A 27,165-nucleotide genomic window follows, 5' to 3' on the forward strand; every position below is an offset into this window, starting at 1 on the left:
TCACTGTACATAAACCCATTCTCTCTATTCTCAACAGAGAAATCAATGCCAGTCTGATTCTGCTAAAACTTGAATAAAGCTAACAGATAAATCGACGCGACCATTAAAATAATGTATAAGCAGGGTGTGTGGTATGATCCCATTCTTATAGGGGGAGGAATGGAATGTGAAGCAAACAGTGATAGCTTTTTGGTACACAGTTATACAGTAGTCTCCCTACCCTGAGGAAGCACTCAGATAATCATGGCTCAGTTCAGTTCAGTTGCTTAGTCGTGTCCGACTCTGTGACTCCATGGACTGCAACATGCCAGGCTTCCTTGCCTGTCATCAGCTCCTGGAGCTTGCTCAAATTAATGTCCATCGAGTTGGCTGAGGGTAGTTTAATCCTCTAATAGTGGTTAAAGAGAGTTCTTAAGTCATACAGAAGAGGACACCTTACCTAGCTTAAGTAGGCCCAGGAAATTTCTAAAAAGCTAATATTCTGGGCCAAGGCTAAAAGATCAGTAGGAGTTAGGTGAATGGATTGAAAGGAGGAGGCATGGAGAAGAGAAGAATTTTAGGTACAGAAAGCAATCAGGGTAACACTCAGTGTTTGTGAATCAACCTGTTGTGTTCAGTGACCTCTAAGCAAAGAAGTTTCCAGATTATGATGCCAAGGAAAGGAGTCCCATGGGAAGAGCAAGGTGAGGATGGGCTTCAGTCCAAGGTCACATCATGGAAGCTTGATGATCCTGTTGCCAGTGAGCGTAAACCAGATGCTATCCGTAGTGGAAAATCTCAAGCTGCTTTAAGTACCAGAGTGACATGGTCAGCTCTGTGGTTTAGGTAGGTTATTTTTGTTGCTGAATGCCAGATCCAAGAGTCTAACTTTCTTGAAAGTCAAGAACTCTGTTGACCACTGTTATCCTCACCTAGTACAATGCCTGACAGGTATCTAAGTACTCACTAAGGATGTTACTAAGTCTGCTGGAGTAGGACATGGCAACCCACTCCTAGTATTCTTGCCTGGGAAATCCCATTGACAGAGAAACCTGGTGGGCTACAGTTCATGGGGTCGCAAGGAGTCGGCCATCACTGAGCACACAGCACATAGTTGTATATGGCAGTTGAGGGCAGGGGTTCCAGCGCAGGTCTGAATCCTGATGCCGTCAATAAATAGCTCTGTGACTTAAAAGCAAGTTTGTCAATCAGCATGTAATTAGTTTTCTTATCCAGAAAATGGAGGGGACAGTGGGCCCTACTTCAGATTGTTGGGAGGATTAAGTGACTTTATATAAAGCACTTAGATTTGTGTTTGGCTCATAGTAAGTATGGGCTTCCCTGATAGCTCAGTTGGTAAAGAATCTGCCTGCAGTGCAGGAGACCCTGGTTCAGTTCCTCGGTCAGGAAGATCTGCTGGAGAAGGGATAGGCTGCCCGTTCCAGTATTCTTGGGCTTCCTTTGTGGCTCAGCTGGTAAAGAATCTGCATGCAGTGTGGGAGACCTGGGTTGGGAAGATCCCCTGGAGAAGGGAAAGGCTACCTACTCCAGTATTCTGGCCTGGAGAATTAATTCCATGGACTATATAATCCATGGGGTTGCAAAGAGTCAGACACAACTGAGTGACTTTCACTTTCATAGTAAGTACTGTATAACCGTTATTAGTACTTCTTTGATAAAAGATGAATGCAAACTGGAACTGTTGGGGGCCTGACCCCAGAGCTTTCATGGGGTTGCACAAGAATGGAAGGATTTAAGAAAATCCCACACAGTTAGATAGGATGTGTGAAAAGCATGAGAAGTTAAGGTTAATTTTCTGATTTAAAACTGGAGCTTTAGGTTCCCCTCTTCCCCAAATAAACACACACACATACACACACAGGGATTACTGCTAGTTAGAGGAAATTTAAGGCCTGGTCTGTTGACAGAAGAGAGTGATTCAGTGTGGCACACCCTCTTTGGGCTTTTGTTTGACCTCTCTGATTCCTTTTCTTCTCTTCCTTGAAGTCTGTTACCTGGACCCCTCTGGAATTCTTTTCTTCACCACATAAGAAGGGCCCAGAGCCTCCTCCAGTTCGTGGACCATGCAACTGGTCTCTTGTCTCGTTTCCTTTCTCTCTATGAATTCTGCCTGCTGTCTCTTTACCTCCTTTTTTCCCCACAGTGGGACACAAAGAAGAAAAATGTTTCCTTCTTGTTTGGCCCTGGCTACAGACTAACTTGGTGCTTCACAGTCCGGGTAATAAGGGAGAACTTCGGGGAGGATGTGAAGGCTTGGGCTGGAAAAATGCTCCCTTGTGCAATTAAATGTAGCTTTACAAGGTTTTTCTTTTAATTCTGTTCTGGTGTGTTATGGAGAAGGATTTGGAATCCAGCTAAACTGATGCTTTAAGAAAAGAAACCCTTTAATGGTTTTGTGTTTCCTCATATATAGGCTTGGTCTCCAGTTTAAGGAGTGCAAACCACGAGGATTTGGGGCCGAAGCCTTTTTGTCTTGACCGAGTATCTGCTGTGCATTTCTCATGTTGGAGTTTAACTTTTTGGCTCATTGAGTCCCAGCTTCTTTCTGTCAGCACGTGAAGCTTCTCATTCTTTGGACCACCCTGAATTATAAATAATTTGTGTTAAAAGCTCTCTATTTCTCAGAGTTTGTAGTGAATACAAACATTCTGAAGGATTCCTTGTCAGGACAGGCATGAAAAGATGGCAGCCAACGTTGATTGTTCTCAACATATGCCAGGCTCTGTTTCACGCCTTCCTGCATCCTGCTGCCTAATGATGCGGTTGTTTTAGAGACAAGTGACTGACCCCGTGTAATTCATGCTAATGTTAGGATTGTCTTTAATTAACAGATTTCAACACTAAACTTGCACAATGTCTTTGAAACCAAGAGTAGTGGATTTTGATGAAACCTGGAACAAACTCCTCACGACAATCAAAGCTGTGGTCATGTTGGAGTATGTGGAGAGAGCAACGTGGAACGACCGCTTCTCGTATCCTTTGGTGGCACCTACGCCTGCGCCCGTCAGCACTCTGGGTTCATAAGCTTGTTGAAAACAGGTTTAAGCTTTCCTAAGTGGAAGAACTTTCCAGTATAACTATTTTCAAATGTATTATTGTTAACAGTTCCAAGTTTATTGCCCGTATGTGGCAGCCAACAGTCTTCCATAACTTTTTGTTCAACAAATACTATGCTGAGATTTAGCGTATGTCAGACACCGCTTCAGGCTTTGGGAGTACAGCTGTGAACAAAACAAGCCACTTTCCTTTCATTCTGCTGAAGGAGATAGGCGTTCAGTTCAGTTCAGTTCAGTCGCTCAGTCGTGTCCGACTCTTTGCGACCCCATCAATCGCAGCACGCCAGGCCTCCCTGTCCGTCACCAACTCCCGGAGTTCACTCAGATTCACGGAAAGCAAACCTAATGCCAGTGCTTCTGTTAATCATAACAGGTTAAATATCAGGGCAGTGGGTTGGGGGGGAGTGAAGCAGGGCAAGCATCTGAGTATGGCTGGAGTGTGTGTGCGACTCTGCAGATGGTGGTCAGGGAAGGTCTCTTTGAGGATGGTGATAAAACTTGAGCAAAGACTAGGACAGAGGGAGGGAGCAGGTCACACAGAGACCTAGGGGCAGCGCTGCAGGCAGGAGCACATAGCACGTTCAGCGGCTGTGAGGCAGAAACAGTTCTTACCTGGGTTGTCTGCATTTGCAAGTTAGGGGTTGTATATGAAAACATAAATTGGTGGTTTCCCTGTGTTCTAAAACCTGCTGCCTTGCATTCCTACATGAAAGCAATCTTATTTTTTAAATTTATATACATACACATGTATATATACTATACCTAATATGGAGAAGCTCTATATAGTCAGCAAAAACAAGACCAGGAGCTAACTGTGGCTCAGATCATGAACTCCTTATTGCCACATTCAGATTTAAATTGAAAAAAGTAGAGAAAACCATGAGACCATTCCTGTATGACCTAAATCGAATCCCTTACGTTATACAGTGGAAGTGACAAATAGAGTCAAGGGATTGGGTTCAAGGGATTAGTTCTGATAGAGTGCCTGATGAACTATGTATGGAGGAAGTTCGTGACATTGTACAGGAGGCAGTGATCAGACCATCCCCAAGAGAAAAAATGCAAAAAGGCAAAATGGTTGTCTGGGAAGGCCTTACAAATAGCTGTGAAAAGAAGAGAAGCGAAAGACAAAGGAAAAAAGGAAAGATAAACCCATTTGAATGCAGAGTTCCAAAGAATAGCAGAATAGCAAGGAGAGATAAGAAAGCCTTCCTCAGTGATCAGTGCAAAGAAATAGAGGAAAACAACAGAGTGCGAAAGACTAGTGATCTCTTCAAGAAATTTAGAGATACCGAGAGAACATTTTATGCAAAGATGGGCTCAATAAAGGACAGAAATGGTATGGACCTCACAGAAGCAGAAGATATTAAGAAGAGGTGGCAAGAATGCACAGAACTGTACAAAAAAGATCTTCATGACCCAGATAACCATGATGGTGTGATCACTCACCTAGAACCAGACATCCTGGAATGTGAAGTCAAGTGGGCCTTAGGAAGCATCACTATGACCAAAGGCTAGTGGAGGTGATGGAATTCCAGTTGAACTATTTCAAATCCTGAAAGATGATGCTGTGAAAGTGCTGCACTCAATATGCCAGCAAATTTGGAAAACTCAGCAGTGGCCATAGGACTGGAAAAGGTCAATTTTCATTCCAATCCCAAAAAAAACGCAATGCCAAAGAATACTCAAACTACTGCACAATTGCACTCATGTCACATGCTAGTAAAGTAATGCTCAAAATTCTCCAAGCCAGGCTTCAGCAATACGTGAACCATGAACTTCCATATGGTCAAGCTGGTTTTAGAAAAGGCAGAGGAACCAGAGATCAAATTGCCAACATCCGCTGGATCATGAGCAAGAGAGTTCCAGAAAAACATCTATTTCTGCTTTCTTGACTATGCCAAAGTCTTTAACTGTGTGGATCACAACAAACTTTGGAAAATTCTTAGAAATGGGAATACCAGACCACCTGACCTGCCTCCTAAGAAATCTGTACGCAGGTCAGGAAGCAACAGTTAGAACTGGACATGGAACAACAGACTGGTTCCAGATAGGAAAAGGAGTACGTCAAGGCTGTATATTGTCACCCTGCTCATTTAACTTCTATGCAGAGTACATCATGAGAAACGCTGGGCTGGAAGAAGCACAATCTGGAATCAAGACTGCCGGGACAAATATCAATAACCTCAGATATGCAGATGACACCATGCTTATGGCAGAAAGTGAGAAAGAACTAAAGAGCCTCTTGATGAAAGAGAGTGCACAAGTTGACTTAAAACTCAACATTCAAAAAACTAAGATCATGACATCTGGTCCTGTCACTTCATGGCAAATAGATGGGGAAACAATGGAAACAGTGACAGACTTTATTTTTGGGGGCTCCAAAATCACTGCCAATGGTAACTGCAGCCATGAAATTAAAATATGCTTGCTCCTTGGAAGAAAAGCTATGACCAACCTAGATAGCATATTAAAAAGCAGAGACATTACTTTGCTAACAAAGGTCCATCTAGTCAAAGCTATGGTTTTTCCTGTGGTCATGTATGGATGTGAGAGTTAGACTATGAAGAAAGCTGGGAGCCGAAGAATTGATGCTTTTGAACTGTGGTGTTGGAGAAGACTCTTGAGAGTCCCTTGGACTGGAGTCCCAGATCAAACCAGTCAATCCTAAGGGAAATCAGTCCTGAATATTCATTGGAAGGACTGATGCTGAAGCTTGAAACTCCAATACTTTGGCCACCTGATGTGAAGAACTAACTCACTTGAAAAGACCCTGATGCTGGGAACAATTGAAGGCAGGAAGAGAAAGGGATAACAGAGGATTAGGTGGTTGCATGGCATCACGACGCGATGGACACGAGTTTGAGTAAGTTCCGGGAGTTGGTGATGAACGGGGAGGCCTGGTGTGCTGCAGACCATGAGGTTGCAAAGGATCAGACACAACTGAGTGACTGAACTGAACTGAATATAATGTATGTATATGAAAGTGAAAGTCACTCAGTCATGTCTGACTCTTTGCAACCTCTTGGCCTGTACAGTCCATGGAATTCTCCAGGCTAGAATACTGAAGTGGGTAACCTTTCCCTTTTGCAGGGGATCTTCCCAACCCAGGGATTGAACCCAGGTCTCCCACATTGCAAATGGAGTCTTTACCAGCTGAGCCACAAGGGAAGCCCAAGAATACTGGAGTGGGTAGCCTATCCCTTCTCCAGCAGATCTTTCCAACCCCGGAACTGAACATTGCAGGTGGATTCTTTACCAACTGAGCTATCAGGGAAGCCCTAACAGAGGAATCTGCCCTTTCTGAGGTTCGAACTCAGGACCTTCAGATTGAGACTGACCTGCTGCCTTCTGTGCTAAGAGGGCAGACATGTATATTATATGTATATTATAGCGTTAATGATATCATTATATAGGTAAAAACACAGTGTGACCTCCAGCACCCAGGATATATACTCTGGAGAAAACCCACAGCATTCCAGTACTTTAGCTTCTTAGTATTTGGGAGGTTAAAGCGGTCTCTAGGAACCCTCAGCTGCAGGTAGCTGGGGAGAGGGGTGGGTGGCTGTCTGACCAGCTCTGCCCAATGTCTGCCAGGCGCTGTGGCTGGGAGGGCCTGGGGGCAGCCCTGGCAGACTGCTGACCTGCCTTCACCTTCTACCACAGGGACATTCCACATGAAGGAAGGGAGTAGGGTTGAGGCCTGGTCTCTGGGTTGAAGGGCCCTGTAGGAGGCTTTATGAACTGAGTAGACCCTGCAGGAACCAGAGACTCTTTCCGTCTAAAGGGAAGATGAGACGTGAAGGTATTAATACGTGGGTGAAGGTTCCTGTCGTCTCCTGCTCACTGCCCACTCCAGCAGAGCCCTGTGGCTGAAGGATGGCTGCCTCACCGAACAAGGTGTGTGTTCTCTAGAAAGGCTGGGATTTCATAAGAGTGATTCAACTTGTCAATGCCTAACCCAGTTGTTAATATTAAACCGAATGTTGGTACAGGAACAGTGAAGTTCTTTGAATTCATTACTGTTGCAGTTGTCAGTAGGAAACATTTGATAGGCTCTCTGTGTTCTAGTTACTACAGATACAGAAAATGATGGTAACTTTTCTAGACGGCTTCATAGTTTGCAGAGATCTTTTACATTTTTAGTGTTATTTGGTGCCCCAAACACGCCTATCAGACTGGTGGGGCAGATATTATAGATGTGGAAACTGGTACTCAGGGGTAAAGGGACCCACACACGCTGTGCTGGTAATTGATGATGGAGCACAGACTTTATGCAAGATTTCTAACATCTGATTTCTTGTACTTTCCATTTTATCTAGATGATAATTGACAATGGATTTTGCCTTTGAAGAGCTTGTTATTGAACTAGTCTCTTTTAAGTTCTGTGTGTGTATGTGGAATATCATGAACTGTTTCTGATTGGAATCTTAGTAAAAACTTTAAAAAGTGTTAAAAGTTACTTGTGCATGAATGAGGTTGGGCTAGGCAAGTACTTAGGTACTTTTAAGGCTATTTTAACTAAAATAATGAGTAAAAAGACAAAAAGTTGGTCATAGAAGATGACAAGAGAAAATGAGCATAAGTTAAAGAAAATGGAATAATTAAATGTGTTCTTATTCTACAGAATATATAGTTACTTGTTGATTTGTAAGTGGCTTTGAGATAGCTAGTTTCCTTGAAAAGTCCCTTCAGTTATTGATATTTCTAAAATGTTTATTGTTTGATCTGTCTAAGATGATCCAATTACTCTTCACCTGATCGTGAGTTTTCTGCTCCTCCCCTGAAATAAAAAAATGTCTGTGCAAACAGCAAACTTGGAATCTCAGTTTTAAATTTTTATTTTGAAAAACAAAGAACTGTGTTCCTAATTGTTCTACGGCTAGTTTTTCCCTTTTTCCTTTTCCTGTTATTTTGCCCAGGAATTGACTTCTGATACTCAGATATTAGGTAGAAATTTTAGCGGTGATAAACCTTTCATATTTTGAAACTGAAAAAAAAAGCCCCCCACCCTCCTCTGAAAATTGTGCAGCACCGTATGTTAGTACTTAATTTTTTACAAAGCATTTTTCGGGGTGTGTGACTTATCTTATGTGGTCCTGTCCTGTCACATGTTGGGTCAGTGTCCTTCATTCTGTATGTATCTATATAATCCTAAACTATAAGAGTGAAATAAAGGTTTTTCATTTTTTAACTTGAGTTCTAACTTGAGTTAAATCTCATTTGTTTTAAAGTAATGTTTCCAGTGAATATGAAAACCTTAACAATTTAACTAGAGATATCTATGCTTTATGTGTGGCCTATCCTGAACCCCTTGGAGAAAGACTTTATACAGAAACTAAGATTTTTTTGGAAAATCATGTACGGCATTTGCACAAGGTAAGGACTGCTGTATGTATACATGATGTAAGTGTGTTTATGGCTACATAGTTATTTGACTAGTTCACTGTTTTCCAGTGCAGAACTTGTATCAAGTTAAGGTTATTTGTTTTGTTTCCTAAATAGCATTTTTCTAAAATGTATTTAAGAGCTATGAGTCAAGCAATGTGTGGTTAGGTTCTCCAAGGGAAATCAGTTTAGTTGCTCAAGGTCATGCTACTAGTAAGTGAGGAGAGTTTCAAATCAAGATTTGTTCAACTTGAAATCAAGTCCTTACATGTTCTTCGGATGGTGTTTGTAGAACCAGGTGTTTTTGTTTTTACTGTCCCTTCCCCACCTCTTGGTGAATCTCTGTAATCAATCTTTTAGCTGCCTCTTAATATCCTATGTTGGAGAAGGCAATGGCACCCCACTCCAGTACTCCTGCCTGGGAAATCCCATGGGCAGAGGAGCCTGGTAGGCTGCAGTCTGTGGGGTCGTGAAGAGTCGGACAAGACTGAGCGGCTTCACTTTCACTTTTCACTTTCATGCTTTGGAGAAGGAAATGGCAACCCACTCCAGTGTTCTTGCCTGGAGAATCCCAGGGACGGGGGAGCCTGGTGGGCTACTGTCTATGGGGTTGCACAGAGTCGGACACGACTGAAGTGACTTAGCAGCAATATCCTATGTAAGGTCTTGAAAATCCTAGGATTAAAAAGGAGAATGATAAATGAGGAAGAACGACAGGAACTCCCCGTGACCAGTTATTTCGGTCAGTGTGCCATGCACATGAGGGAAACATCACAGACTTGATGATCTGCATATACGCAGTGAACAAATTTGCAGTATTTGGCTAATGGCAGCATTTCTGACTTATTTCAGATTAGTGATCTTATCAGGAACTGGATGAGATCATTTATTGTTTGAGCTAGAAACTTTTGATCACCTTTTATTAGCCCTGTGACCCTGGGCAACTCACTTAACCTTCCTCACTTAACCTGGATTGAACTTTAAGTTCTTTTATCTATAAAATAGAGATAAAGTAACATAAACTGTGTAGTGTGTCTAACCCTGCACATGAGTAGGATGAGGCCTTTTTCAAAGGGTAGTAACCTATAAGTAGAGCACAATTGATCCTGTGATATTTCCCTTATAATCTTTGACGAAAAGCTAATTTTTCAAAGCCTGTTTTATCTATTTGTTTATTATTATTTCTAAAAAGGGCAAGTCCCTAGACTTAGAATTCCTAGGTCTTAAGTCATGAACATTTTTTATTTTTTTAACTTAATGCAGTTGGTCTTCCATATTGGTGCATGTGGAGGCCTGACTGCAGGGGAGTTGAGCCTCTGTGGGTTTTGGTATCTATGGGGCATCCTACAAACAGTCCCTGCTGATACTCAGGAATGACTGTAGTAAGAAATTGTTTCTGGATTTATATTTTACCCCACCAGCCGCAGACGTTCCTAAGGGGGCCCTATTCCCTAGCATTGTTAATGCTGTGCCATGTCAATCTCTCAGTCCTGTCCGTCTCTGCGATGCCATGGACCACAGCCTGCCAGGCTCCTCTGTCCATGGAATTCCAGGCAAGAATACTGGAGCTGGTTGCCCTTTCCTACTCTAAGGAGTCTTCCTGACCCCAGGATTGAACCTGTGTCTCCTGCATTGGCAGGTGGATTCTGTTCCACACTGTGCCATCTGGGAAGTGTGGCGTTATTAATAGTGGTTGGTATTTTTAATTTACTTACCACATGGTAGGCAAAAAAAGTACTATTTGTCGGCTATTCATATCATTGTGAGCTTTAATTGTTTAAATCCCAACTTTAAAAGCATAGCATTTCATCAGAGTTACTAGAAGAGCATTGAGATCAGGACTTGCCCAAGGTCACATGGACAGTTGATGGAAGGACAGTTGAGGTACAAGAAGCAGTGACTTTGGGAATGTCCGTCCTAGTCAGTGAATTTTTGTTGCTATACTGAATTTCAATTAAAATTAACTTTTTAAATACCAGGCCTCAGATTCAGCTTGATTTTCATTTTTCAAAAGATAGTAGGCTTTTATTTTTATTTTATTAAGTAAATATACAATAACTTACTTGGAGAATGTGGAAAATTGTCAATTTTCATAGTCTTATTCAGAGAAGTGAATAATGTGAGGTGATGACGTACAACTAGCAATCTGATCAAAATTGATGGACATGAGGAAAAAGAGAGATACATGGCAATAGAATTACATTCGGTTTTAATCTGACCTAGTATTCTAGCCCAAGGAACAGCATCAAACCATTACATTTTATTTTTTTATCTTAGGAAATGAAGCATTTACTCTGTAATGTGGATGTTTCATTTTCATCTCTAAGACTCACATTTTTTTTTCCTAGCTCTTTCATTGTTACTGAAGGTAGTTAAATTATTATTTTAATGTTAATTTATTTATTTTAATTGGAGGCTAATTACTTTACAATATTGTATTGGTTCTGCCACAGGCGTACACGTGTTCCCCATCCTGAACCCCCCTCCCACCCCCTCCCTGTACCATCCCTCCGGGTCATCTCAGTACACCAGCCTCAAGGATCCTGTATCGAACCTGGACTGGTGATTCGTTTCTTATATGATATTATACATGTTTCAATGCCATTCCACCAAATCATCCTACCCTCTCCCTCTCCCTCTCCCACAGAGTCCAAAGACTGTTCTATACATCTGGGTCTCTCTTGCTGTCTTGCTACAGGGTTATCATTACCATCTTTCTAAATTCCATATATATATGCGTTAGTACACTGTATTGGTGTTTTTCTTTCTGGCTTACTTCACTCTGTATAATAGGCTCCAGTTTTGTCCACCTCATTAGAACTGATTCAAATGTATTCTATTTAATGGCTGAGTAATACTCCATTGTGTATATGTAACCACAGCTTTCTTATCCATTCATCTGCTGATGGACATCTAGGTTGCTTCCATGTCCTGGCTACAAGGTAGTTAAATTAGAATGTAATTTCTAAATATATAATGCTCAAATTATGTCTTTCATGTAAGAACATTAGTTTTTGATAAATTTCATCACTTACAAATGAAAATGATCACTGCTTTGTGTGTAAAAAGTGCTTTTCTTCTCTATCTAGCGAGTTCTGGAGTCTGAAGAGCAAGTGCTTGTTATGTACCATAGGTACTGGGAGGAATATAGCAAGGGTGCAGACTATATGGACTGCTTATACAGGTAAGTGCACTTTCCTTTTCACTCCCCTGACAGACGCCTGTATTTGGTAGTTGAAGGAGCTTTTGCTTTTATGACCTACTAAAATACACAGAACTGAAGCGTTTCGTGATGTATGGACTCTTTTCTGCTAAGGGGACAGGTCTGTAGTGCGGGTCATGTGGATATTTGGGAGCCAGGCCATGTGTGGAAACTTAGTCTGTGAAAACTGAAGCTGTATTTGATGGCCTAGCTCTGTTTCTTCAGTTGTCTGGGACTGGGTAGCACGCATTAAATCTTGACAGATCTAAAGTGAAGCTTCAGCTTGGATGAAACGTCTAGTGGATCCAAGCCAGCACCCTCCAGCGTGTTCCTGATTGACTCCAGGATTTAGTATTTTATGTCTCATGGAGGTACCCAGCCTCATCTCATCCTGCCATTCCTCACACGATTCTGTCCATCTGTCTGGATTGCTTTTCTTCCTTTTCCTGAGTGACTAATCCCCATTCCCTGCCCTGAACTTCTTGCCTCGGTCTCCTGCTTAGATCTCCTGCCTTAACTGCCCCCTCCTGCATGTTCCATGGCCCTCTGGCCAGGTCCTTTCTGACTCATTCACGCCAACGCTGGAAATAGGTACTGGGGTACACAGGCAGAATCCCGTTTATTGAAGGATCGTGGATAAATAAAGGAATGATGCTGGCCCCAGTGGCTTGTGATGGCTGCAGTGAGAACGGTGCCCTCTCTGCACTGTGGCTTGGGCCACAGGTGAACCGCTGCCTCAGTTTCTTACTGAGGAGAAACTGAGAAGCCGAGCTGACTTGCACATTTACATGATGCTTTGCAGGAAGCCACACCAGGGCCAAGGTATGGTCACCTCTTCGTGTTTGTCCTTATTTGCTTTATGCGTTTTTTGTTTCCTTTTGTTTTTATATCACCACTGGACTTTACTAGATGTAGGTTGCTTATGTTAGAAACTGGAGCTTAATTCTAAATAGCCAGTCGCTCTGTTTCTTCTTAGAAGAGCAAAATGTAATAAAACCAAACCAGAAACCAGCAATGGCTAACAAAGGCATGGCTTACTGTGGCTTTGGCTTTTATAAAATGGTGTCTGCCATCCATTAAACATCCTGACCATTTGATTTTTTTCCCTACCTCATCCACCAAAGTTACCTAGTCATAAATAGAACTTTGAGAATTCCTTAGCTGAGCTATGAGGGAGACCAGAGGGCGGTTTAAGGATCAGAGTGAGGGCGCATGTGTGCTTTTGCTCCTGCTGAGAAGCTGGGGCCGCTGCTGTACAGATGACAAGAGAAAGCGCTTCACCTGTGTGGGGGCAGTGGGACCCCTCATTAGCTGAGATGCTTCAGCAAAGATCCAAGTTACTTTCCTGTTCTTTCTTAGTTTTCTGAGAGAGCATTCTCTTGGTTCTTCTGCATCTCTCTTGACCAAAATCAATTTGGTGCTATTGAAATTAGTACTATTAAAGAACCGTTATTAAGTTTTGTAGTATATATGATGCACACACACATATATATGTGTGTACAGATAAAGCCATATGAGGTGATTTTTTGCAGTGGAGGAAAACTATGGGTCAGAGAGGTTAAATGTCTTTGCTCAAGGTCCCTGAGCTGGAAAAATGACAAGGGGAGAATTTAAACCCAGGTCAGCCTGAGTAAGTCCATTCAACCCCTTCATTCTGCCTAGTCTCATTCTAGATAGAGACTGTAGTCATGTAGGTTCTCTTCTCATTCCTTAGCCACACTCCTTATTCTTTCTAGGATGATCTCAGTTATTCCTGGTTTTAACTACAACCTGTATATCGATTACCATCAAAATAGACATTTATTTCAGGTAGCCTCAGTTTCAGAGGAGTAGTCTTACCTGACAGCCTGTACCTCTAAGGTGTTCTGTGGGTACATCATACTGCTGCAGATGTTTACAACTTGTTATCTTTTATGCATACACTGCCCCCAGTAATGCTCATCTCAGTTAATGGTAGTGCTGGACACCCAGATGTATGTGCCAGCAGTCGGTTATCCTTCACCTGAGGTCATCTTCTCTGTCTGATGCCTCTTGGTCAAATCCTGCAAATGTCTCTTAAATTTATTATTTCCTTTGCATTGCTATTATAGTATGGTAGTTCAACTTTTTTTTTTTTTTATCATTTCTCACCTGTATATTAATGATAATGTAACCAGTTTCCCAGCTTTTGATTTCTAATTTATTCTATTTAGTAAATTCCTTAAGTGCAAATTTGGTCACTTAGTACCTTTCCACTGTCTGTAGCAAAGGCTTAGAGTCAGTGGCTCACGGGATTCACTTGGAGGGTTTTATCTGACCTCCATGTGGTTGGCTTCATGTGATCATCATTGCTTAATTATACCGGTAGACTGAGTCATGAGATCTCATGGAGGTACATTTGGCAGTAATTAGATGAAAAGTGTTTGATACTTGTTGGATAGCAGGTTATCCAGGCTATCTTGTTAGCAATCTCAGTCTATAAGGAAATCTGTGTAAAGAAATATAAAGGAAAAAAAATAAGTTTTGATTCAAAAGTATTTTTAAATATTATTTTGAAGTAATTTCTAGCCTCTGCTTTACTCTGGTTGATTTATAAAATGGATGTGCCTTAGCATAGGTGACTTAAGGATTCTGATCTTAAAGGAAAATAATAATGTTTCTGTCCCACTTCTCCTGCTAGTCCATACCTGTTTAGGCCCTGCTGGCCCTTGATGGAACTGCTGGGACCCAAGGTTATTTGTTTAGTACTAAGTTGTGTCCGACTCTTTGCGACCTCATGGACTGGAGCAATTAGCTTGAGACCTAACAACTCCTGAAATCTAGGAGGTATTAGCATGAGAACAGTCCTTGTAATGCAATTCTCTTAAGATAGGTGAAATGCCTGATTTCTTAGAGGCTTCAAATTTACCTTTAGGTTCTTAGTTCTTGTTAGTTAATGCTGTTGGGATACTGCTAGTACTCCAGAATAGCAAAGGATAATTATTAACTACTTTGAGCCAGGATGAATTACAAAAATGTGCACTACTGCACAAATTGCACCTGAGCAGTGAGATATTACCTGTGCAAAAGAGTAAAGACTATTTAAAGAATTTATTGGAAGCTATTTTACGACCTTATAGTATATATATGTTCATTTAAAAACAAATGTGTGCCTAATAAATTCTATTGTAAAGTGTTACAGTGACTTAGAAATTAAGAATCATGTCTGAATCACAATGAACAACTACCCTACTTTTTTCAGTTATATATATAAATTATTTTAAAAGTGTCTCTATCAAGCTTAAGCTGTCAAGAGTAGAATATCTGGAATGAGAAGGATCTAGATAATAAAAGTTAGTTTAAAATTTATCCCATGAGGGAAAGAGAATAGTGACTGGTCCTCTGAAATAACACAGCGTATGAAGCTCCCCTGACATAGGGTACTGGCTCTGAAATACACACAGAGACCTTGGGAAGGGGTCAGTGAATCTAGACTTCCGCAGATCTAGCAGCTTCTCTTCCAAGTCAGCAGTGCTAAGAAGTTTACATTTAATATAGGAATAAGGGGGCTGCTGTAGGCTCCTGGGTAGGAAGTTGGTATCCTGAAAATAGAGTTTTCAGATGAATGAGAGATGCCAGAAATGGGAAACAGAGACCAGTCATGAGAATGTTGCACTTGATCCAAACAAAGAGTCCACAAATGCATTGGAAGTGAAAAAAGAAAATCATGGGAGGAGGTGATGAATAGTTTAGAACAGGAGGACCAGCTGATGAAAAGGATATAAAATGGAGCACGAGGTAGGTGGTGCTGACGTTCTGGGTAGGATTGCTGGTGGCCATGGTACACTGACCAGGAAAGGAGGGGTTTGGAGCAGAGGCTCTTTCAGAAAGGCACGTGTAATGGTGCAGGTGTGACAGCTAAGTTCCCCTGCTCAGAAATGTTACATTTCTTCCTGTTGTTGTGTCCTGCCAGATGGGTAAGCTCACCGGGCAGAAACTACATTTCTGTTTTTCTGTTTTTCTGTCCCCATTGCCTTGTTGTACCTGGTGTGTAGCACGCAGTTGGTCAGTACTTGCTGAATGAGAGAGGGAACCCTCGTGAATTTTCTGAGTCAGCTCTACAACTTAGTAGTGGATGGACCTCTGCCGAATTCTTTAAACTCTCTAAGCTGCAGTTTCCTTACACATAAAATGGGGATCTTAATGGTACCACAAATACCTACCTCCTATTATTCAGCCAGCTGCAATGCTTAGGGCTGTCTGTTATGCATAATAGCCACTCCATAAATATTAGTGACTGTTTTTATTTCCTGGCATTCATGACTTTTTATGATCTGGCTCCAGGCTGCTTTTCCAGACTTGGGTTCTACTGTTAGCTTTTGCCATCCATGCTTGCTGGAAAGTTACCCGTTTATTCATTTCGTTAATTCGAAGAAGTATTTTTCAAGGACTGCCTGTCTGCCTGCCACTGTTCTGGACACCGTCTGGCAGCCCTCACATTCTAGAGAGTATGTGCAGACAAAGAAAGAACAGGGTTACTTCACATAGTGGCAGGTACTGTGAAGGAAAGGAAACAGTTGTGTATCGGATACTAACTTCACTGGGGGTGGGGAGTGAAGGCTGGTTTGGCTTGGGAGTCAGGTCAGGCCCGAGAGGTGTGTGAGCCACGACCAGAGTGACCTAGGCCAGAGGTGCCTCCCTGCCCCAGAGAGTCTGGTTTCAGGTGAGGCAGGCGTTCTCTCTGGAGCTGAGGTTTCCTCTCTCTCCTGTTCCCTTATCCTCGGCTGGAAGCATGGTTGGAAACCCAGCAGGAAATTACGGGGGTTATAGTGAGAATGGAAGGGAAGGTTCAGTGGTACTTGGAGGGGAATGACTTTGTCAGCGGTGGACAGAAGAGACTAAAATGTTGACTGAAGCTCCACGGTGTAAGCCCTGGAGGCCAGAGCTTGAAGTGAGTGAAGGTGGGAGGGAAGGTGTGTAAACGGTTGTGGCCTTGTGCTTTATTATTTCCCATCGTTTCCTAGAATTGGCAGAGGAGTTCCACCGTTGAGATTTTTGTTGTCTTTGCTTTCAGTTTCAGTTGTCTGTGAACACTGAGTAGACCTTTGATTTCGATGCAGCAAACATGTGTGTTTTAATACAGAGATTTCGTGGTTGTTGCCTAAATACTTGTATCGTCAATAGCCGTTTTCACCTTGGCAGAACCTGTCCAACAAATAGTTTTAGGAGGTGAGCATGAAGGGTCTTGTGAAATCTGGGATGGTGGCAAGTGGTACTTGAATATTGTGCACCCTTTGCACACATTTCCTTTAATCTTAGAACTCTGTTCATCTCAGTGATTCTAAGAGTTCATTACAGTTGGTCTTTCTTTATAAAGCTGTTTCCCTCTGGTTGACACAGTGATCTTAATTCTGTCCATTTTTCCTTCTACCTGTCTATAACAGTCTATTCCATTTTCTTACTTAGTGATTGTGATTTTGTTTTTGGTTCAAAAATGAAAAGTTAGATATTTAATGGTGATAAAATATAAATTAGAGAACTTACTTGATCTTTTTAAGCATTTTCTGTTTAATTCTTTGCAAAGTGAACTCGGCTTATTTAAGGAGAATCTGAGAATGAGCAAATTAACTTGTAGAGGGTCTGACCTTGGATAGCAGCTGTTGAGCTCTAAGAGTGTTAGAAATTTTTGGAGCAAAACCCTTGAGTTTTTTTAAGTGGGACTGTGGTAATAGGATTTTTTTTTTTCTACCCTAGAGGTCTTATTTTTTGTCTTTTAGGGCCTTGCAAAGAGAGTTTGGCTGATAATTTTTATCTTTTTTAAAAATTATATTTCTAATTTCTTTGGGGTGTATTACTGAACTATTCTATAGTTGATTATAACTCTAAAGTTTTTATTCTAAAATTCCAAGTTATTTCTTTCCTACTGATTGTGACATAGCATCTTGAAAACATTTGTTTTCCAGGTATCTCAACACACAGTTTATTAAAAAGAATAAACTGACAGAAGCGGACCTTCAATATGGTTATGGTGGTGTAGATATGAATGAACCACTTATGGAAATAGGAGAGGTAGGAAATTCTTTAAAAGACTGGCAAACATAAGCGTGTTTTTATGTACTGAAGTAATGTGATTCCCTGTCTTCTTAAGAACACTGAGTTGACTGTCTTAAAATTGTCAAGATTTAAAACATCCTAAATGTTAAATAAATGAAATACTGTTATGATTTACTAAGACTTTCACATAGATGAGAAGAACAGAAAAGATGTGGGAAAAGTATTATTTTAATAATTATATTAATGGTGGATGAATGACAGAAGGTTAATAGTTTTGCTTTATGAAGAAGCTCATAAAATATATTTAGAAAATATTGAGACTCTTATAGTTTAAAAAAAAAATGTGAAGGACATGGACTTAAAAGAGAACCCAGAAGAGATGAAATAGAAATCTGTGGATGCAGCAAACTTATTTTAACTAAGGTTTTATAAAAACCATTTATTTCTGTAAGATTTTCAGTTAATGATAAAACCTGAATTCTGTTCCTTATTCAGAATGTCTGACATGTGAGCCAGTGTCATTTTAAATTAAGCCATTTATTTTCCTTATGTATATTCAGTTTTTATTTGAATTTTGAAATAAAGTTATAAATACTTCTTCTGATGGGTATTTACTTTTACAAATGTTTAAAGCAAACACTGAGTAATTCAGCCTTGATGATTTTCAATTTTTCCTGGCAGCTAGCATTGGACATGTGGAGGAAATTGATGGTTGAACCACTTCAGACCATCCTTATCCGAATGTTGCTCCAAGAAATCAAAAAGTGAGTGTTGACATTGATCTTACGTTGGTTCTGATTTGCTGATTGAAATGGTTTAAAATACTGAACACTGGCCTGGCTGTCCACTGCACATAGGCCCCATTTTACTGTAATGATCCTCTTTTTCCATTTTAATAAAGCTAGTATTTTAAAGTGGTTTTATAATCTTTTGGTTTTGGGGGGGGTGGAACCACAAGATTTTACTGTGACATCATATGCTTAGTAAATAAGTAAGTCCCCGAAGGAAATGACTTCTTGTGTAGTCCCGAAACCTCTTGGATCCTGTAGACAGTGCTGCTGAGTTCTTTGAACATGTTCTCAGTTGAAACCCTGATGACGATAACCTGCTCAGGAAAAGATATTCTTCCAGTTAGTTGGGTTACCTTTACAACCAGTTAACCCATGAGGCAAATTTATGAGAAAAAGGCTCTAGAATGGTTGATTCTGCTTGTGGCCCAGAGAGGATGGCTTATCTGAGCTGCTGTGTGAATAGATTGTGGCACAGTCTAAGTTTTCTTGTGGAGTCCAGAGCGGGGCGTCCTTGGCTCAGGTGTGGCCTAGCAGATTCTTACTAGACCCTAGGTGACTGGAACTGCTGTGAAGGGAATTCCCTAGACCAGTGAATTGCCACATGATAATGGCCACTCCCTCTGAAACTGCTTTCAGAAGACCCAAATAGGGAGTTTTTTTATGTGAGGAAAAAAAGGAAAGCATTTTTCTTACTACGGGGCTCCTAATAGGAAATAAGGGGTTATGAAAAAAAGTTCACCAAAAAGGATAAGACACTGTTTTAATAGTTAATGTTAATGCCAAATAAGAAGTATGTGATAGAAATTAATAACTTGTTTTTTAAAAATGGTCACTCACACTTTAATAATACTGTTGTTTCCAAAGGGGAACTGTTTTCTTCCTTCCTCTTTTCTCTGCTGAACTATGAATGACTAAAAGGGCACTCCCAACAAGGGTTTTAGGTTTCCTTTGCTAAAAATATCAACTTTATTCTTAAAATTCAGCTATTTTACAAGTACAATGGAAATACTGTTAAAATTTTCTAAATGTACTTTTAATAAGTGTCTCTTTTATAACGATTTTGATCCAACCTAGTAAATTTTTCAGTGTGATTGTTAGCTTGTTAAAAGTGAATTTAATAAAAAATTAAGGAAAGCATGACTGTGTAAGAAAAACAATAATAACTGTAGGATACTAATTCTGGAAAAGACATAGAGACTATGGTCAGAGACATTAGGCCAGCTCATTTTAGTTTTGTTGTTATAGTCAATTTCCTTTACAGTATTATTTGACATGCTTTACTAATATCTCATTTATTTTTTTATGTCTGCTTTATTAAGTAGGTATTACCTTACATTTTCTAGTGAGGGGTACTAAGGCTTAGTAATAATAATAAAATATGGAAACTGTTTACCAGGCAGCAATTGAAGTTTTACATGCTAATCCCATTTAATCCTCGCCACCCCAGGAGACTGGTATGATTTACCATTTATAATGTGTTAATCTTCTTTGACGATTTCAGAAAGTTGAGGGCCATCTCAGCCTTAAGGTAAAGTTATCTGTCAGGCTAATGGAGGATTTTTTCAAAAGCAGACTGTAGATTGCAGAATTTTTTTGTTTGCTTGAGAGAATCAATGAAACAATTCTTAGTTTAATTTTTGTTTTTTGTGGTATCACTAAATGTGTACACACGAAATTTAATTGATAATCAAAAAGTAAAGTTGTTCCTTCTATATAAGGAAGAAAGAAACAAGCGATGGAGTCATAGATTGTGTGTCAGCATATTTTCATAGTGTCTGCTTTACTAAGGAAAGATGGAAGTAACTCTGTTCATACAATAACTTGTCTTTTATAGTAAAATAGTAGAATGCCAACTGGGACTTTCAGTGTAGTAACAGCCTAACATTGATAATTCTAATCAATAAAATGCTGTAATTTCATGGATCTAAATGTTACAGTGTAAGAATGTGAAATTGGAGAGAAGAAAGCAGATCAGTTTTTTAATGCAAGTAAAAGGAATTGTTTAGGTACTTAAGGATACTACTGAAAACACACTCTTTAATGTTAAATGGATTCAGAATTGCTTTCCTTTTTCCAGTAGCTCTGTAGTTAACTTTCTAGTCAGATAGTCTTTGAGCAAAAATTAAAACTTTAAATAAAATTCTTTGTTCACCTGTGAATTAGGAGCAATTTATAACATAGGCTGCTGTGACTGATTTGTATTTTCTCTGACATGTTCATAGGCTTTTTATTCTATTTCTAAACTGTTAAGATTTCATTGAGGAAAAATATAGATTTCATTGAAGAAAAAATATAATCGTGGATAAAAATAAAATGTAACGTGTGTGTATTAGTCTCTCAGTTGTCCCTGACTCTTTGCAACTCCATGGACTATAGCCAGTCAGACTCCTCTGGCTATGCAATTCTCTAGGCAAGAATTCTGGAGTGGGTTGTCATTCCTTTCTCCAGGGGATCTTCCTGTTGTTTGATTTTCATTTTTTAACTTGAAAAATTTTATAAAAATATACTTACCCTTGTCTATTATTTGGTTATCATATACAAAAGATGAAATAACTGCTTTTTTTCCTTTTCTTTACCCATTTGTCAGGATAATGAATTGGTTTGCTGTCATCTTCAGAAAGTGGCCAGTTAGCTTTTTCCACCCAATATATCGTGATGAAACATAAAGACTTAAATATATTTTATTTGTCTCTATTGTCTCAATTTTATTAAAGTTTGAATAGCATCTCTCTGGTTAGTTGGTGCCCGAGTCTTTTTGCTATGACCATTGTCATCCTTGATAACTTTCTTGCTATCTCGTATGTCAGGATGTTTCAGGCTTATCTTGTACATTTTCTTCCTCAGACCTGGCACTAGCTACTTAGTGAAAAACTTAGTTCCAAATACACAAATGATATGTAAATACATTCTTGAAAAACATTGAATGCTCCAGATCTTTTCCTCTCCATGGAGGTAATCCCTGTTTATCATTTGGTTAACTGTCTTTTCAAACTTTTTTCTATGAATTTTTATATCTATGTACAGAAATAAATACGATACAAAATATTTTTGTGTTTTCTTTTTTCAAGTGTATAATTTTTTCATTTTTTTCTAACTTTTAAAAATCATTTATGACATACTGATTTATCTCTCTTGATAATTTTTCTGTGTTTGTACATAGAGATCTTACCTTCCTCCTTCTTCCTAAACTCTATATCGAGTACAGTTCTACCTCATTTTATTAAACGCTTCTCCTAGTGATGTATATTAGGTTGTTTCCAGTCTCCATTAGTACAACTCTGAGGTCTCTTATGCATATATGCAGCTTTTTAGAGCCACAGAGTATATGTATTTAGAATTTTGCCCTCTATAAAGTAACTGTTCTTCCAAAGGCACAGTATGGGAACCCATTTCTCTACCACTCATCAAGTCTTGATGCTACCAAATCTCTCTAGTCCTTGATTTCCCGGTAGCACCGGAGGTGCCCTCAAGTGGATACCACAGAGTCTGGGTGCAGGCAGTTTCCTTCCTCCTGGGACTGTGCTCACTGCTCCTGCAGGGACGCAGTGAGCAGCTAGTCTGCCAGTGAGCTCACTGGTTTTGCGCCAGCCCGGTTTCAGTAATGCCAGTCCTTGCCCATCTTCCTTCACATCTTCCACCCCCTTCTTGTAGCCGTCCTTTCTCTTCTGCATTTTTGTTTTTCTGTGCTATCTAGTCTTCATTCCATCTTATTTTCAATTTCTACAGGTCCAAGGGCTACTGCCAACAATGGAATATTAAAAAGTATCCTTCCTATCACTTCTCAGGTTTGGATTGAGGCAGGAGACTGCATTTAATTTAATCTTCTCATCATAATCACGGGGCAAACGAAGGTTTCAACCAAGAGATTAATTTGCCCATTGTCACATAGCAGAATCAGGATTTATGAGAGTTTCAGCCTTTTTTTTTTTTTTTTTTTTGCTGCACTGGGTCTTCGTTGCTGCATGAGGGCTTTCTCCAGTTGTGGCGAGCAGGGACTACTCTCTAGTTGGGGTGCGTGGGCTTCTCATTGCGGTGGCTTCTCTTGTTGCGGAGCACAGGCTCTAGAGCACAGGCTCAGTAGTTGTGACTGACGCACAGGCTTAGTTGCCTCCTTGGGCATATGGGATCTTCCCAAAGCAGGAATTATACCCATGTCCCCTGCACTGGTAGGCAGACTCTTAACTGCTGTTACACCAGGGAAGTCCCTCAGCCTAACTTTCAATGACCGTCACAAACCTAGTCTGCCCTCTTAAATGCCTTGGTTTTAAAATCACACTCAGTGCTTTTTTTTTTTTTTGGTCTCTTAGCTTTCTTCTCTTGCTTCCATTTTGCTCAGTCTGTGCTTAAAATGCCAGCTTAGTGATGCTTCACTCATTTACTAGGCACTGTGCTGTATACTTTCTTGGGTTATGCTTAGTCTTCACCATACCCTCTTGAGAGTGGGTGCATTTCTTATCCCCACTTTACAGAAGGAGAAATCTCTGAGTAGGAAAGGTTAAGCACCTGCACATGCTGACATATTAATGCAACCAGAACTTGAACCTAGGCGGTCTGACTCCAAAATCTGGGTCTTAAGAATTACAATAAACAATTCCTATAAGCTCCCAGCCGAGTGATTTCATTATGGTTGTTGTAGGCATTTTCTACTTAGTTCTGTCAAGATCAAATAATGAACCACATAATAAAAATTCTTTATATTGTTTTCTCAGGGCTCATCTCTTGGGTTCACTGTTCTTAGATAAATCCAGAGCTTATTCATATAACCAGCTTAGTCATTGCTTTTATATAGTACTACCTTATGAGCATCATTTCAGTTTATTTTCATTATCTGTCAACTTAATAGAAATAAATTATAATGATTTTGTTGTACGTTTTGTGCAGTTATAAAAGTATGTGGTGATCTTAAAGACTGAATAATTATGCCTAAGGGTTTCTGAGTTCAGATGTTATTCTTACAGTAGAAGACAACTTAGTCACTAAGCGCTAGGAATATTGATATACTTTCTAGGCAGTACCTTACCAGATTGCTGCTTCTCTGGGCCTTTTGGGGTCAGAAACAAAAAGGGCAGGAGTAGGAGTGGGTGTTTTCTGGGTGCTGAGCAGGGACAGTAGAATTTGGTCATGAAAATAACTTTAGGTAACCTGATTTAGATGTTTCTCACTTTGTCCTAGACAGAGTTAAAAGGCAAAGAGCTGTGCGCTCCAAATCGATAAATTAAGTCAAATCATTTTTTCACCAGATTTAATTTGGGCTCAAGAGGGAAGGTGAGCAGAAGACATGAGCTCACCTAGTGTCACTTTGTATATATTTATTTTCCTTATTAGTGATAACAAAACGTAGACTTTGTAACCAACATTTTGTGACTGTCAGAAGGACTGTAGCCATATTAATTCAATCACAAAAAAACTTTTCTCAGAACATCCAGATAATTAAAGGAAGAAGGAAAGAAGCTTAGAGGGAGGTGGAGGCAGGGAAGGACACTGACTTACAAAGGTTATTGCTGCCGTGATTCTCCTAAATGTTAGAAGTGCTTTCTATCCCAGTGCAAAACCCAGATGATTGTACTGGAAATGATGATGGTATACTTTTCTGTTGCTTTTTTTGTAAAATAATTATTCATTCAAAGAAAGAAGATATTTAAAAGTGAGGTGGACGATTACCAGTAGAAAGGTAAACCTTTGACTGGATAATGGTTTGATTTAGGCATTATTACTAGATTCAGAACCTTCCAGTATAGAGCCAGGCTGTGTGGCTTTAGGCAAACTTTTTTTTTTTTTTCTATGTCTATAATTAGAAAAATAAAAAATTCACCTACATTTCTTATTGTGACTAAGACTTGCATCTCAGTAGTGCCCTCGACTGACTAGGAGCTTATCAAAAGTCACATAATTGGGTCACATCTCAATAATTGAGATGATTTTAGATCCCTTTGTAGCTGTAAAAGAATATAGAAATATTAAAGCATGTCTCAGTAAATTCTAAGTAGAGAATTACCTTTGTGCTTAGATGAAAGCAACTCAGTGGCTCTAGCAAATGTCTTAGAGAACAATAGCTATTAGTCATTTCAATGAGCAAAATACTGTATAGAGTGTACTTTTGAGGGATGAGTCCCATCAGAATACTGTAGGCATACTTGTGATGGTTTAAAAACTGGATTCTCAGACCAAATCCTCTAGTAACAGAGTTTGTGGTGAGTGAAATTCAAATATTCTTAACCACTGGTATTGCAAATCTTGAATTGATGGGTTTATAGCTACTCTATTAAAATTGAAGAATTATCTTAGTATCAAAATAGTATCTTTTAATTTTACAATTAAGCTTTTCTGTTGTTTATTGAACTGACATCTGATGGGTACATTAACTGTCATAAATATTAATTCAGCTGCAATATTAAAAATTGCATTTTAAGTATCATGGGTGCATTGGCCTTTAAAATACTTCATAAATAAAGTGATTAGACCAACAGAATAAGCAGCTGTATTTTGGCATACTTTGGTATATTTCCATGGATACTTGTATTCTCAAGAATGTTTTTTGTTTTACCTTGTTTTAGTGATCGTGGTGGAGAAGACCCAAACCAGAAAGTAATCCACGGGGTTATTAACTCCTTTGTTCATGTTGAACAGTATAAGAAAAAATTCCCTTTAAAGGTAACAAAGCTTCCTTTAAAACATAAATTATTAGACCTTTAATTTCTAAGGTTGCTTGTTCTGATTTTTAAAATATGATTTAATTGATTTATTTAGTTTTATCAGGAAATCTTTGAGTCTCCCTTTCTGACTGAAACAGGAGAGTATTACAAACAAGAAGCTTCAAATTTATTACAAGAATCAAACTGCTCACAGTATATGGAAAAGGTAGGAAAGCAGTATGTTAACTATTGTCATCTATTATAAATCAGGTGTGGCTTATTTAATATTAGTTATCTTAGTTAATATTTTTTTTTGGTGGAAAAGGTTCCATTTTTCTTGATCAGTCATTGTTCTTGCTTGACATTTTCCATGAGAAAAAGTGCTGTTCCAGTTTTCATTGTGGTCAGTGCTTTCTGATAATTCTGATTAATCTAAAATTAATATATTTCATATTCTTGACAAAATAATAAGCTATATTTTATGTTTAGTAGTTAAGAGAATAGGCTAAGTACAATAGCTAGGTATTGGGAGTTTTTTTCTTTCTTTCTATAAAATAGAAGGAAAAAATAGTAAACTTATAATAATTCTAGATACTTAGTCTTTTGGTCTGTTAAGTTTGTGGAGACTGAGAAAAACTTGCATGAGAAATTTTAATCATTAAACCAGCACATTGATAACCATATTTAAAACGGCTATGTATATTTTCTTAGTCAAAGAATAATCAGATTATAAATTCAGTCATCAGATATGTTAGACATTTTAACTAGTTTTCTTCTGCCACTGTGTTGAATCTCAGGCATTTTATTATCAGGTGATTTTTGTTAGTTTGTTTACCTTTAATAAATGTCTGAAGTGGAAAAGCTGTAGTGAAGCCTCCATAGGACATGGATCAGGAAATATCAGTACTTACTGATATAATACACTGGTGTCTGTTCCACAAACTCAGGTCCAGGAGTTGCTTAATTCTCTTTTGCTTTGTCAGTTATTAGCTCTGGGACCTTGAGTAAGTTATCTAGGACATTTTCCTCCATTAAGTGCAGGTTACACAAAGTCAGTGGGTCTTAGCTTTTAGCCCTTTTTACATCTTAGACTCTTACTAAAGGTTCTAGATCCAGTCTTGAAAGGTATACACAGAGTATCAGTGATATATAAATTCTCATCATTATATCTGACTCTCAAAAACAGGCTGTTGGCAAACACTGAAAACAACCCAAATGCCTTTCAAGAGTTGAAAAGACAGGCAAAATGTATGTACATAAAATGAACTATTATTCACACTTAAAAAACAATAAAGTTCTGACACATGCTACAGCATGGATTAACTTTGAAGACATTATGCTGAATTAAAGAAGCCAGACACAAAAGAACAAACATCTTATGGTTTACCTTACTCAAAATGTCTAGAATAGACAAAGTCAGAGAGGCAGAAAGTAGATTAAAGGTTTTGGGGAGAAGAGAACAGGGAGTTATAGCTTAATGGTTTCTGAGCTTCTGTTGGGTGTAATGAAAAAGTTTTGGGAATAGACAGTTGGGCAACATTGTAAATGCAATTAATGCTACTAGATTGTATACTTAAAGATGGTTAAAATGACAAATTTTATGTTACACATATTTGATCACAATTTAAAAACGCTAATAATATACCAGAAACCATTGGATTGTATATATAGGACATTTGGAGTCAATAAATAAGGGAAAAAGTGCAGACCAGTTAACTTTTGTTCTTTTTCATAAGGCAGTGCTGAAGTGTAGCTTAAATAAGATTTTGAAATGATTTATGGAATGGAACTTTGAATTGTGAATAGAATTATGTAAATAATTCTATATTTCAGGTGTTTTCTCATAGTAGTTCATGACTATAAGAATATATTTCTAAAGGTTCTAGGTAGATTAAAAGATGAAGAAATTCGGTGTCGAAAATACTTACATCCAAGTTCATATACTAAAGTGATTCACGAATGTCAACAACGAATGGTAGCAGACCACTTACAGTTCTTACACGCAGAATGTCATAATATCATCCGACAAGAAAAAAAAAATGGTAAGTGATACCAAACATCAATAGGAATAGGAGTGAAATTAT

The 27,165-nt window shown here is 39.2% G+C and overlaps 1 protein-coding gene across 1 annotated transcript in view; it reads left to right on the forward strand.

Annotated features, from left to right (window-relative positions):
- CUL2 (cullin 2) overlaps positions 1–27,165 on the forward strand; it is a 72,462-nt gene that overhangs the window by 14,539 nt on the left and 30,758 nt on the right. Inside the window, exons 2-9 of the mRNA XM_068986954.1 lie at positions 2,832–2,972; positions 8,333–8,435; positions 11,534–11,628; positions 17,568–17,673; positions 18,340–18,422; positions 25,004–25,100; positions 25,197–25,307; positions 26,961–27,123. Of these exons, the coding sequence (XP_068843055.1) occupies positions 2,854–2,972; positions 8,333–8,435; positions 11,534–11,628; positions 17,568–17,673; positions 18,340–18,422; positions 25,004–25,100; positions 25,197–25,307; positions 26,961–27,123 (877 nt within the window). The 5' untranslated portion in view covers positions 2,832–2,853. The remainder of the gene's footprint in view (positions 1–2,831; positions 2,973–8,332; positions 8,436–11,533; positions 11,629–17,567; positions 17,674–18,339; positions 18,423–25,003; positions 25,101–25,196; positions 25,308–26,960; positions 27,124–27,165) is intronic.

The sequence above is a fragment of the Capricornis sumatraensis genome, chromosome 15 (genome assembly GCF_032405125.1).
Source record: "Capricornis sumatraensis isolate serow.1 chromosome 15, serow.2, whole genome shotgun sequence".
In the NCBI taxonomy this organism is placed as follows: domain Eukaryota; kingdom Metazoa; phylum Chordata; class Mammalia; order Artiodactyla; family Bovidae; genus Capricornis; species Capricornis sumatraensis.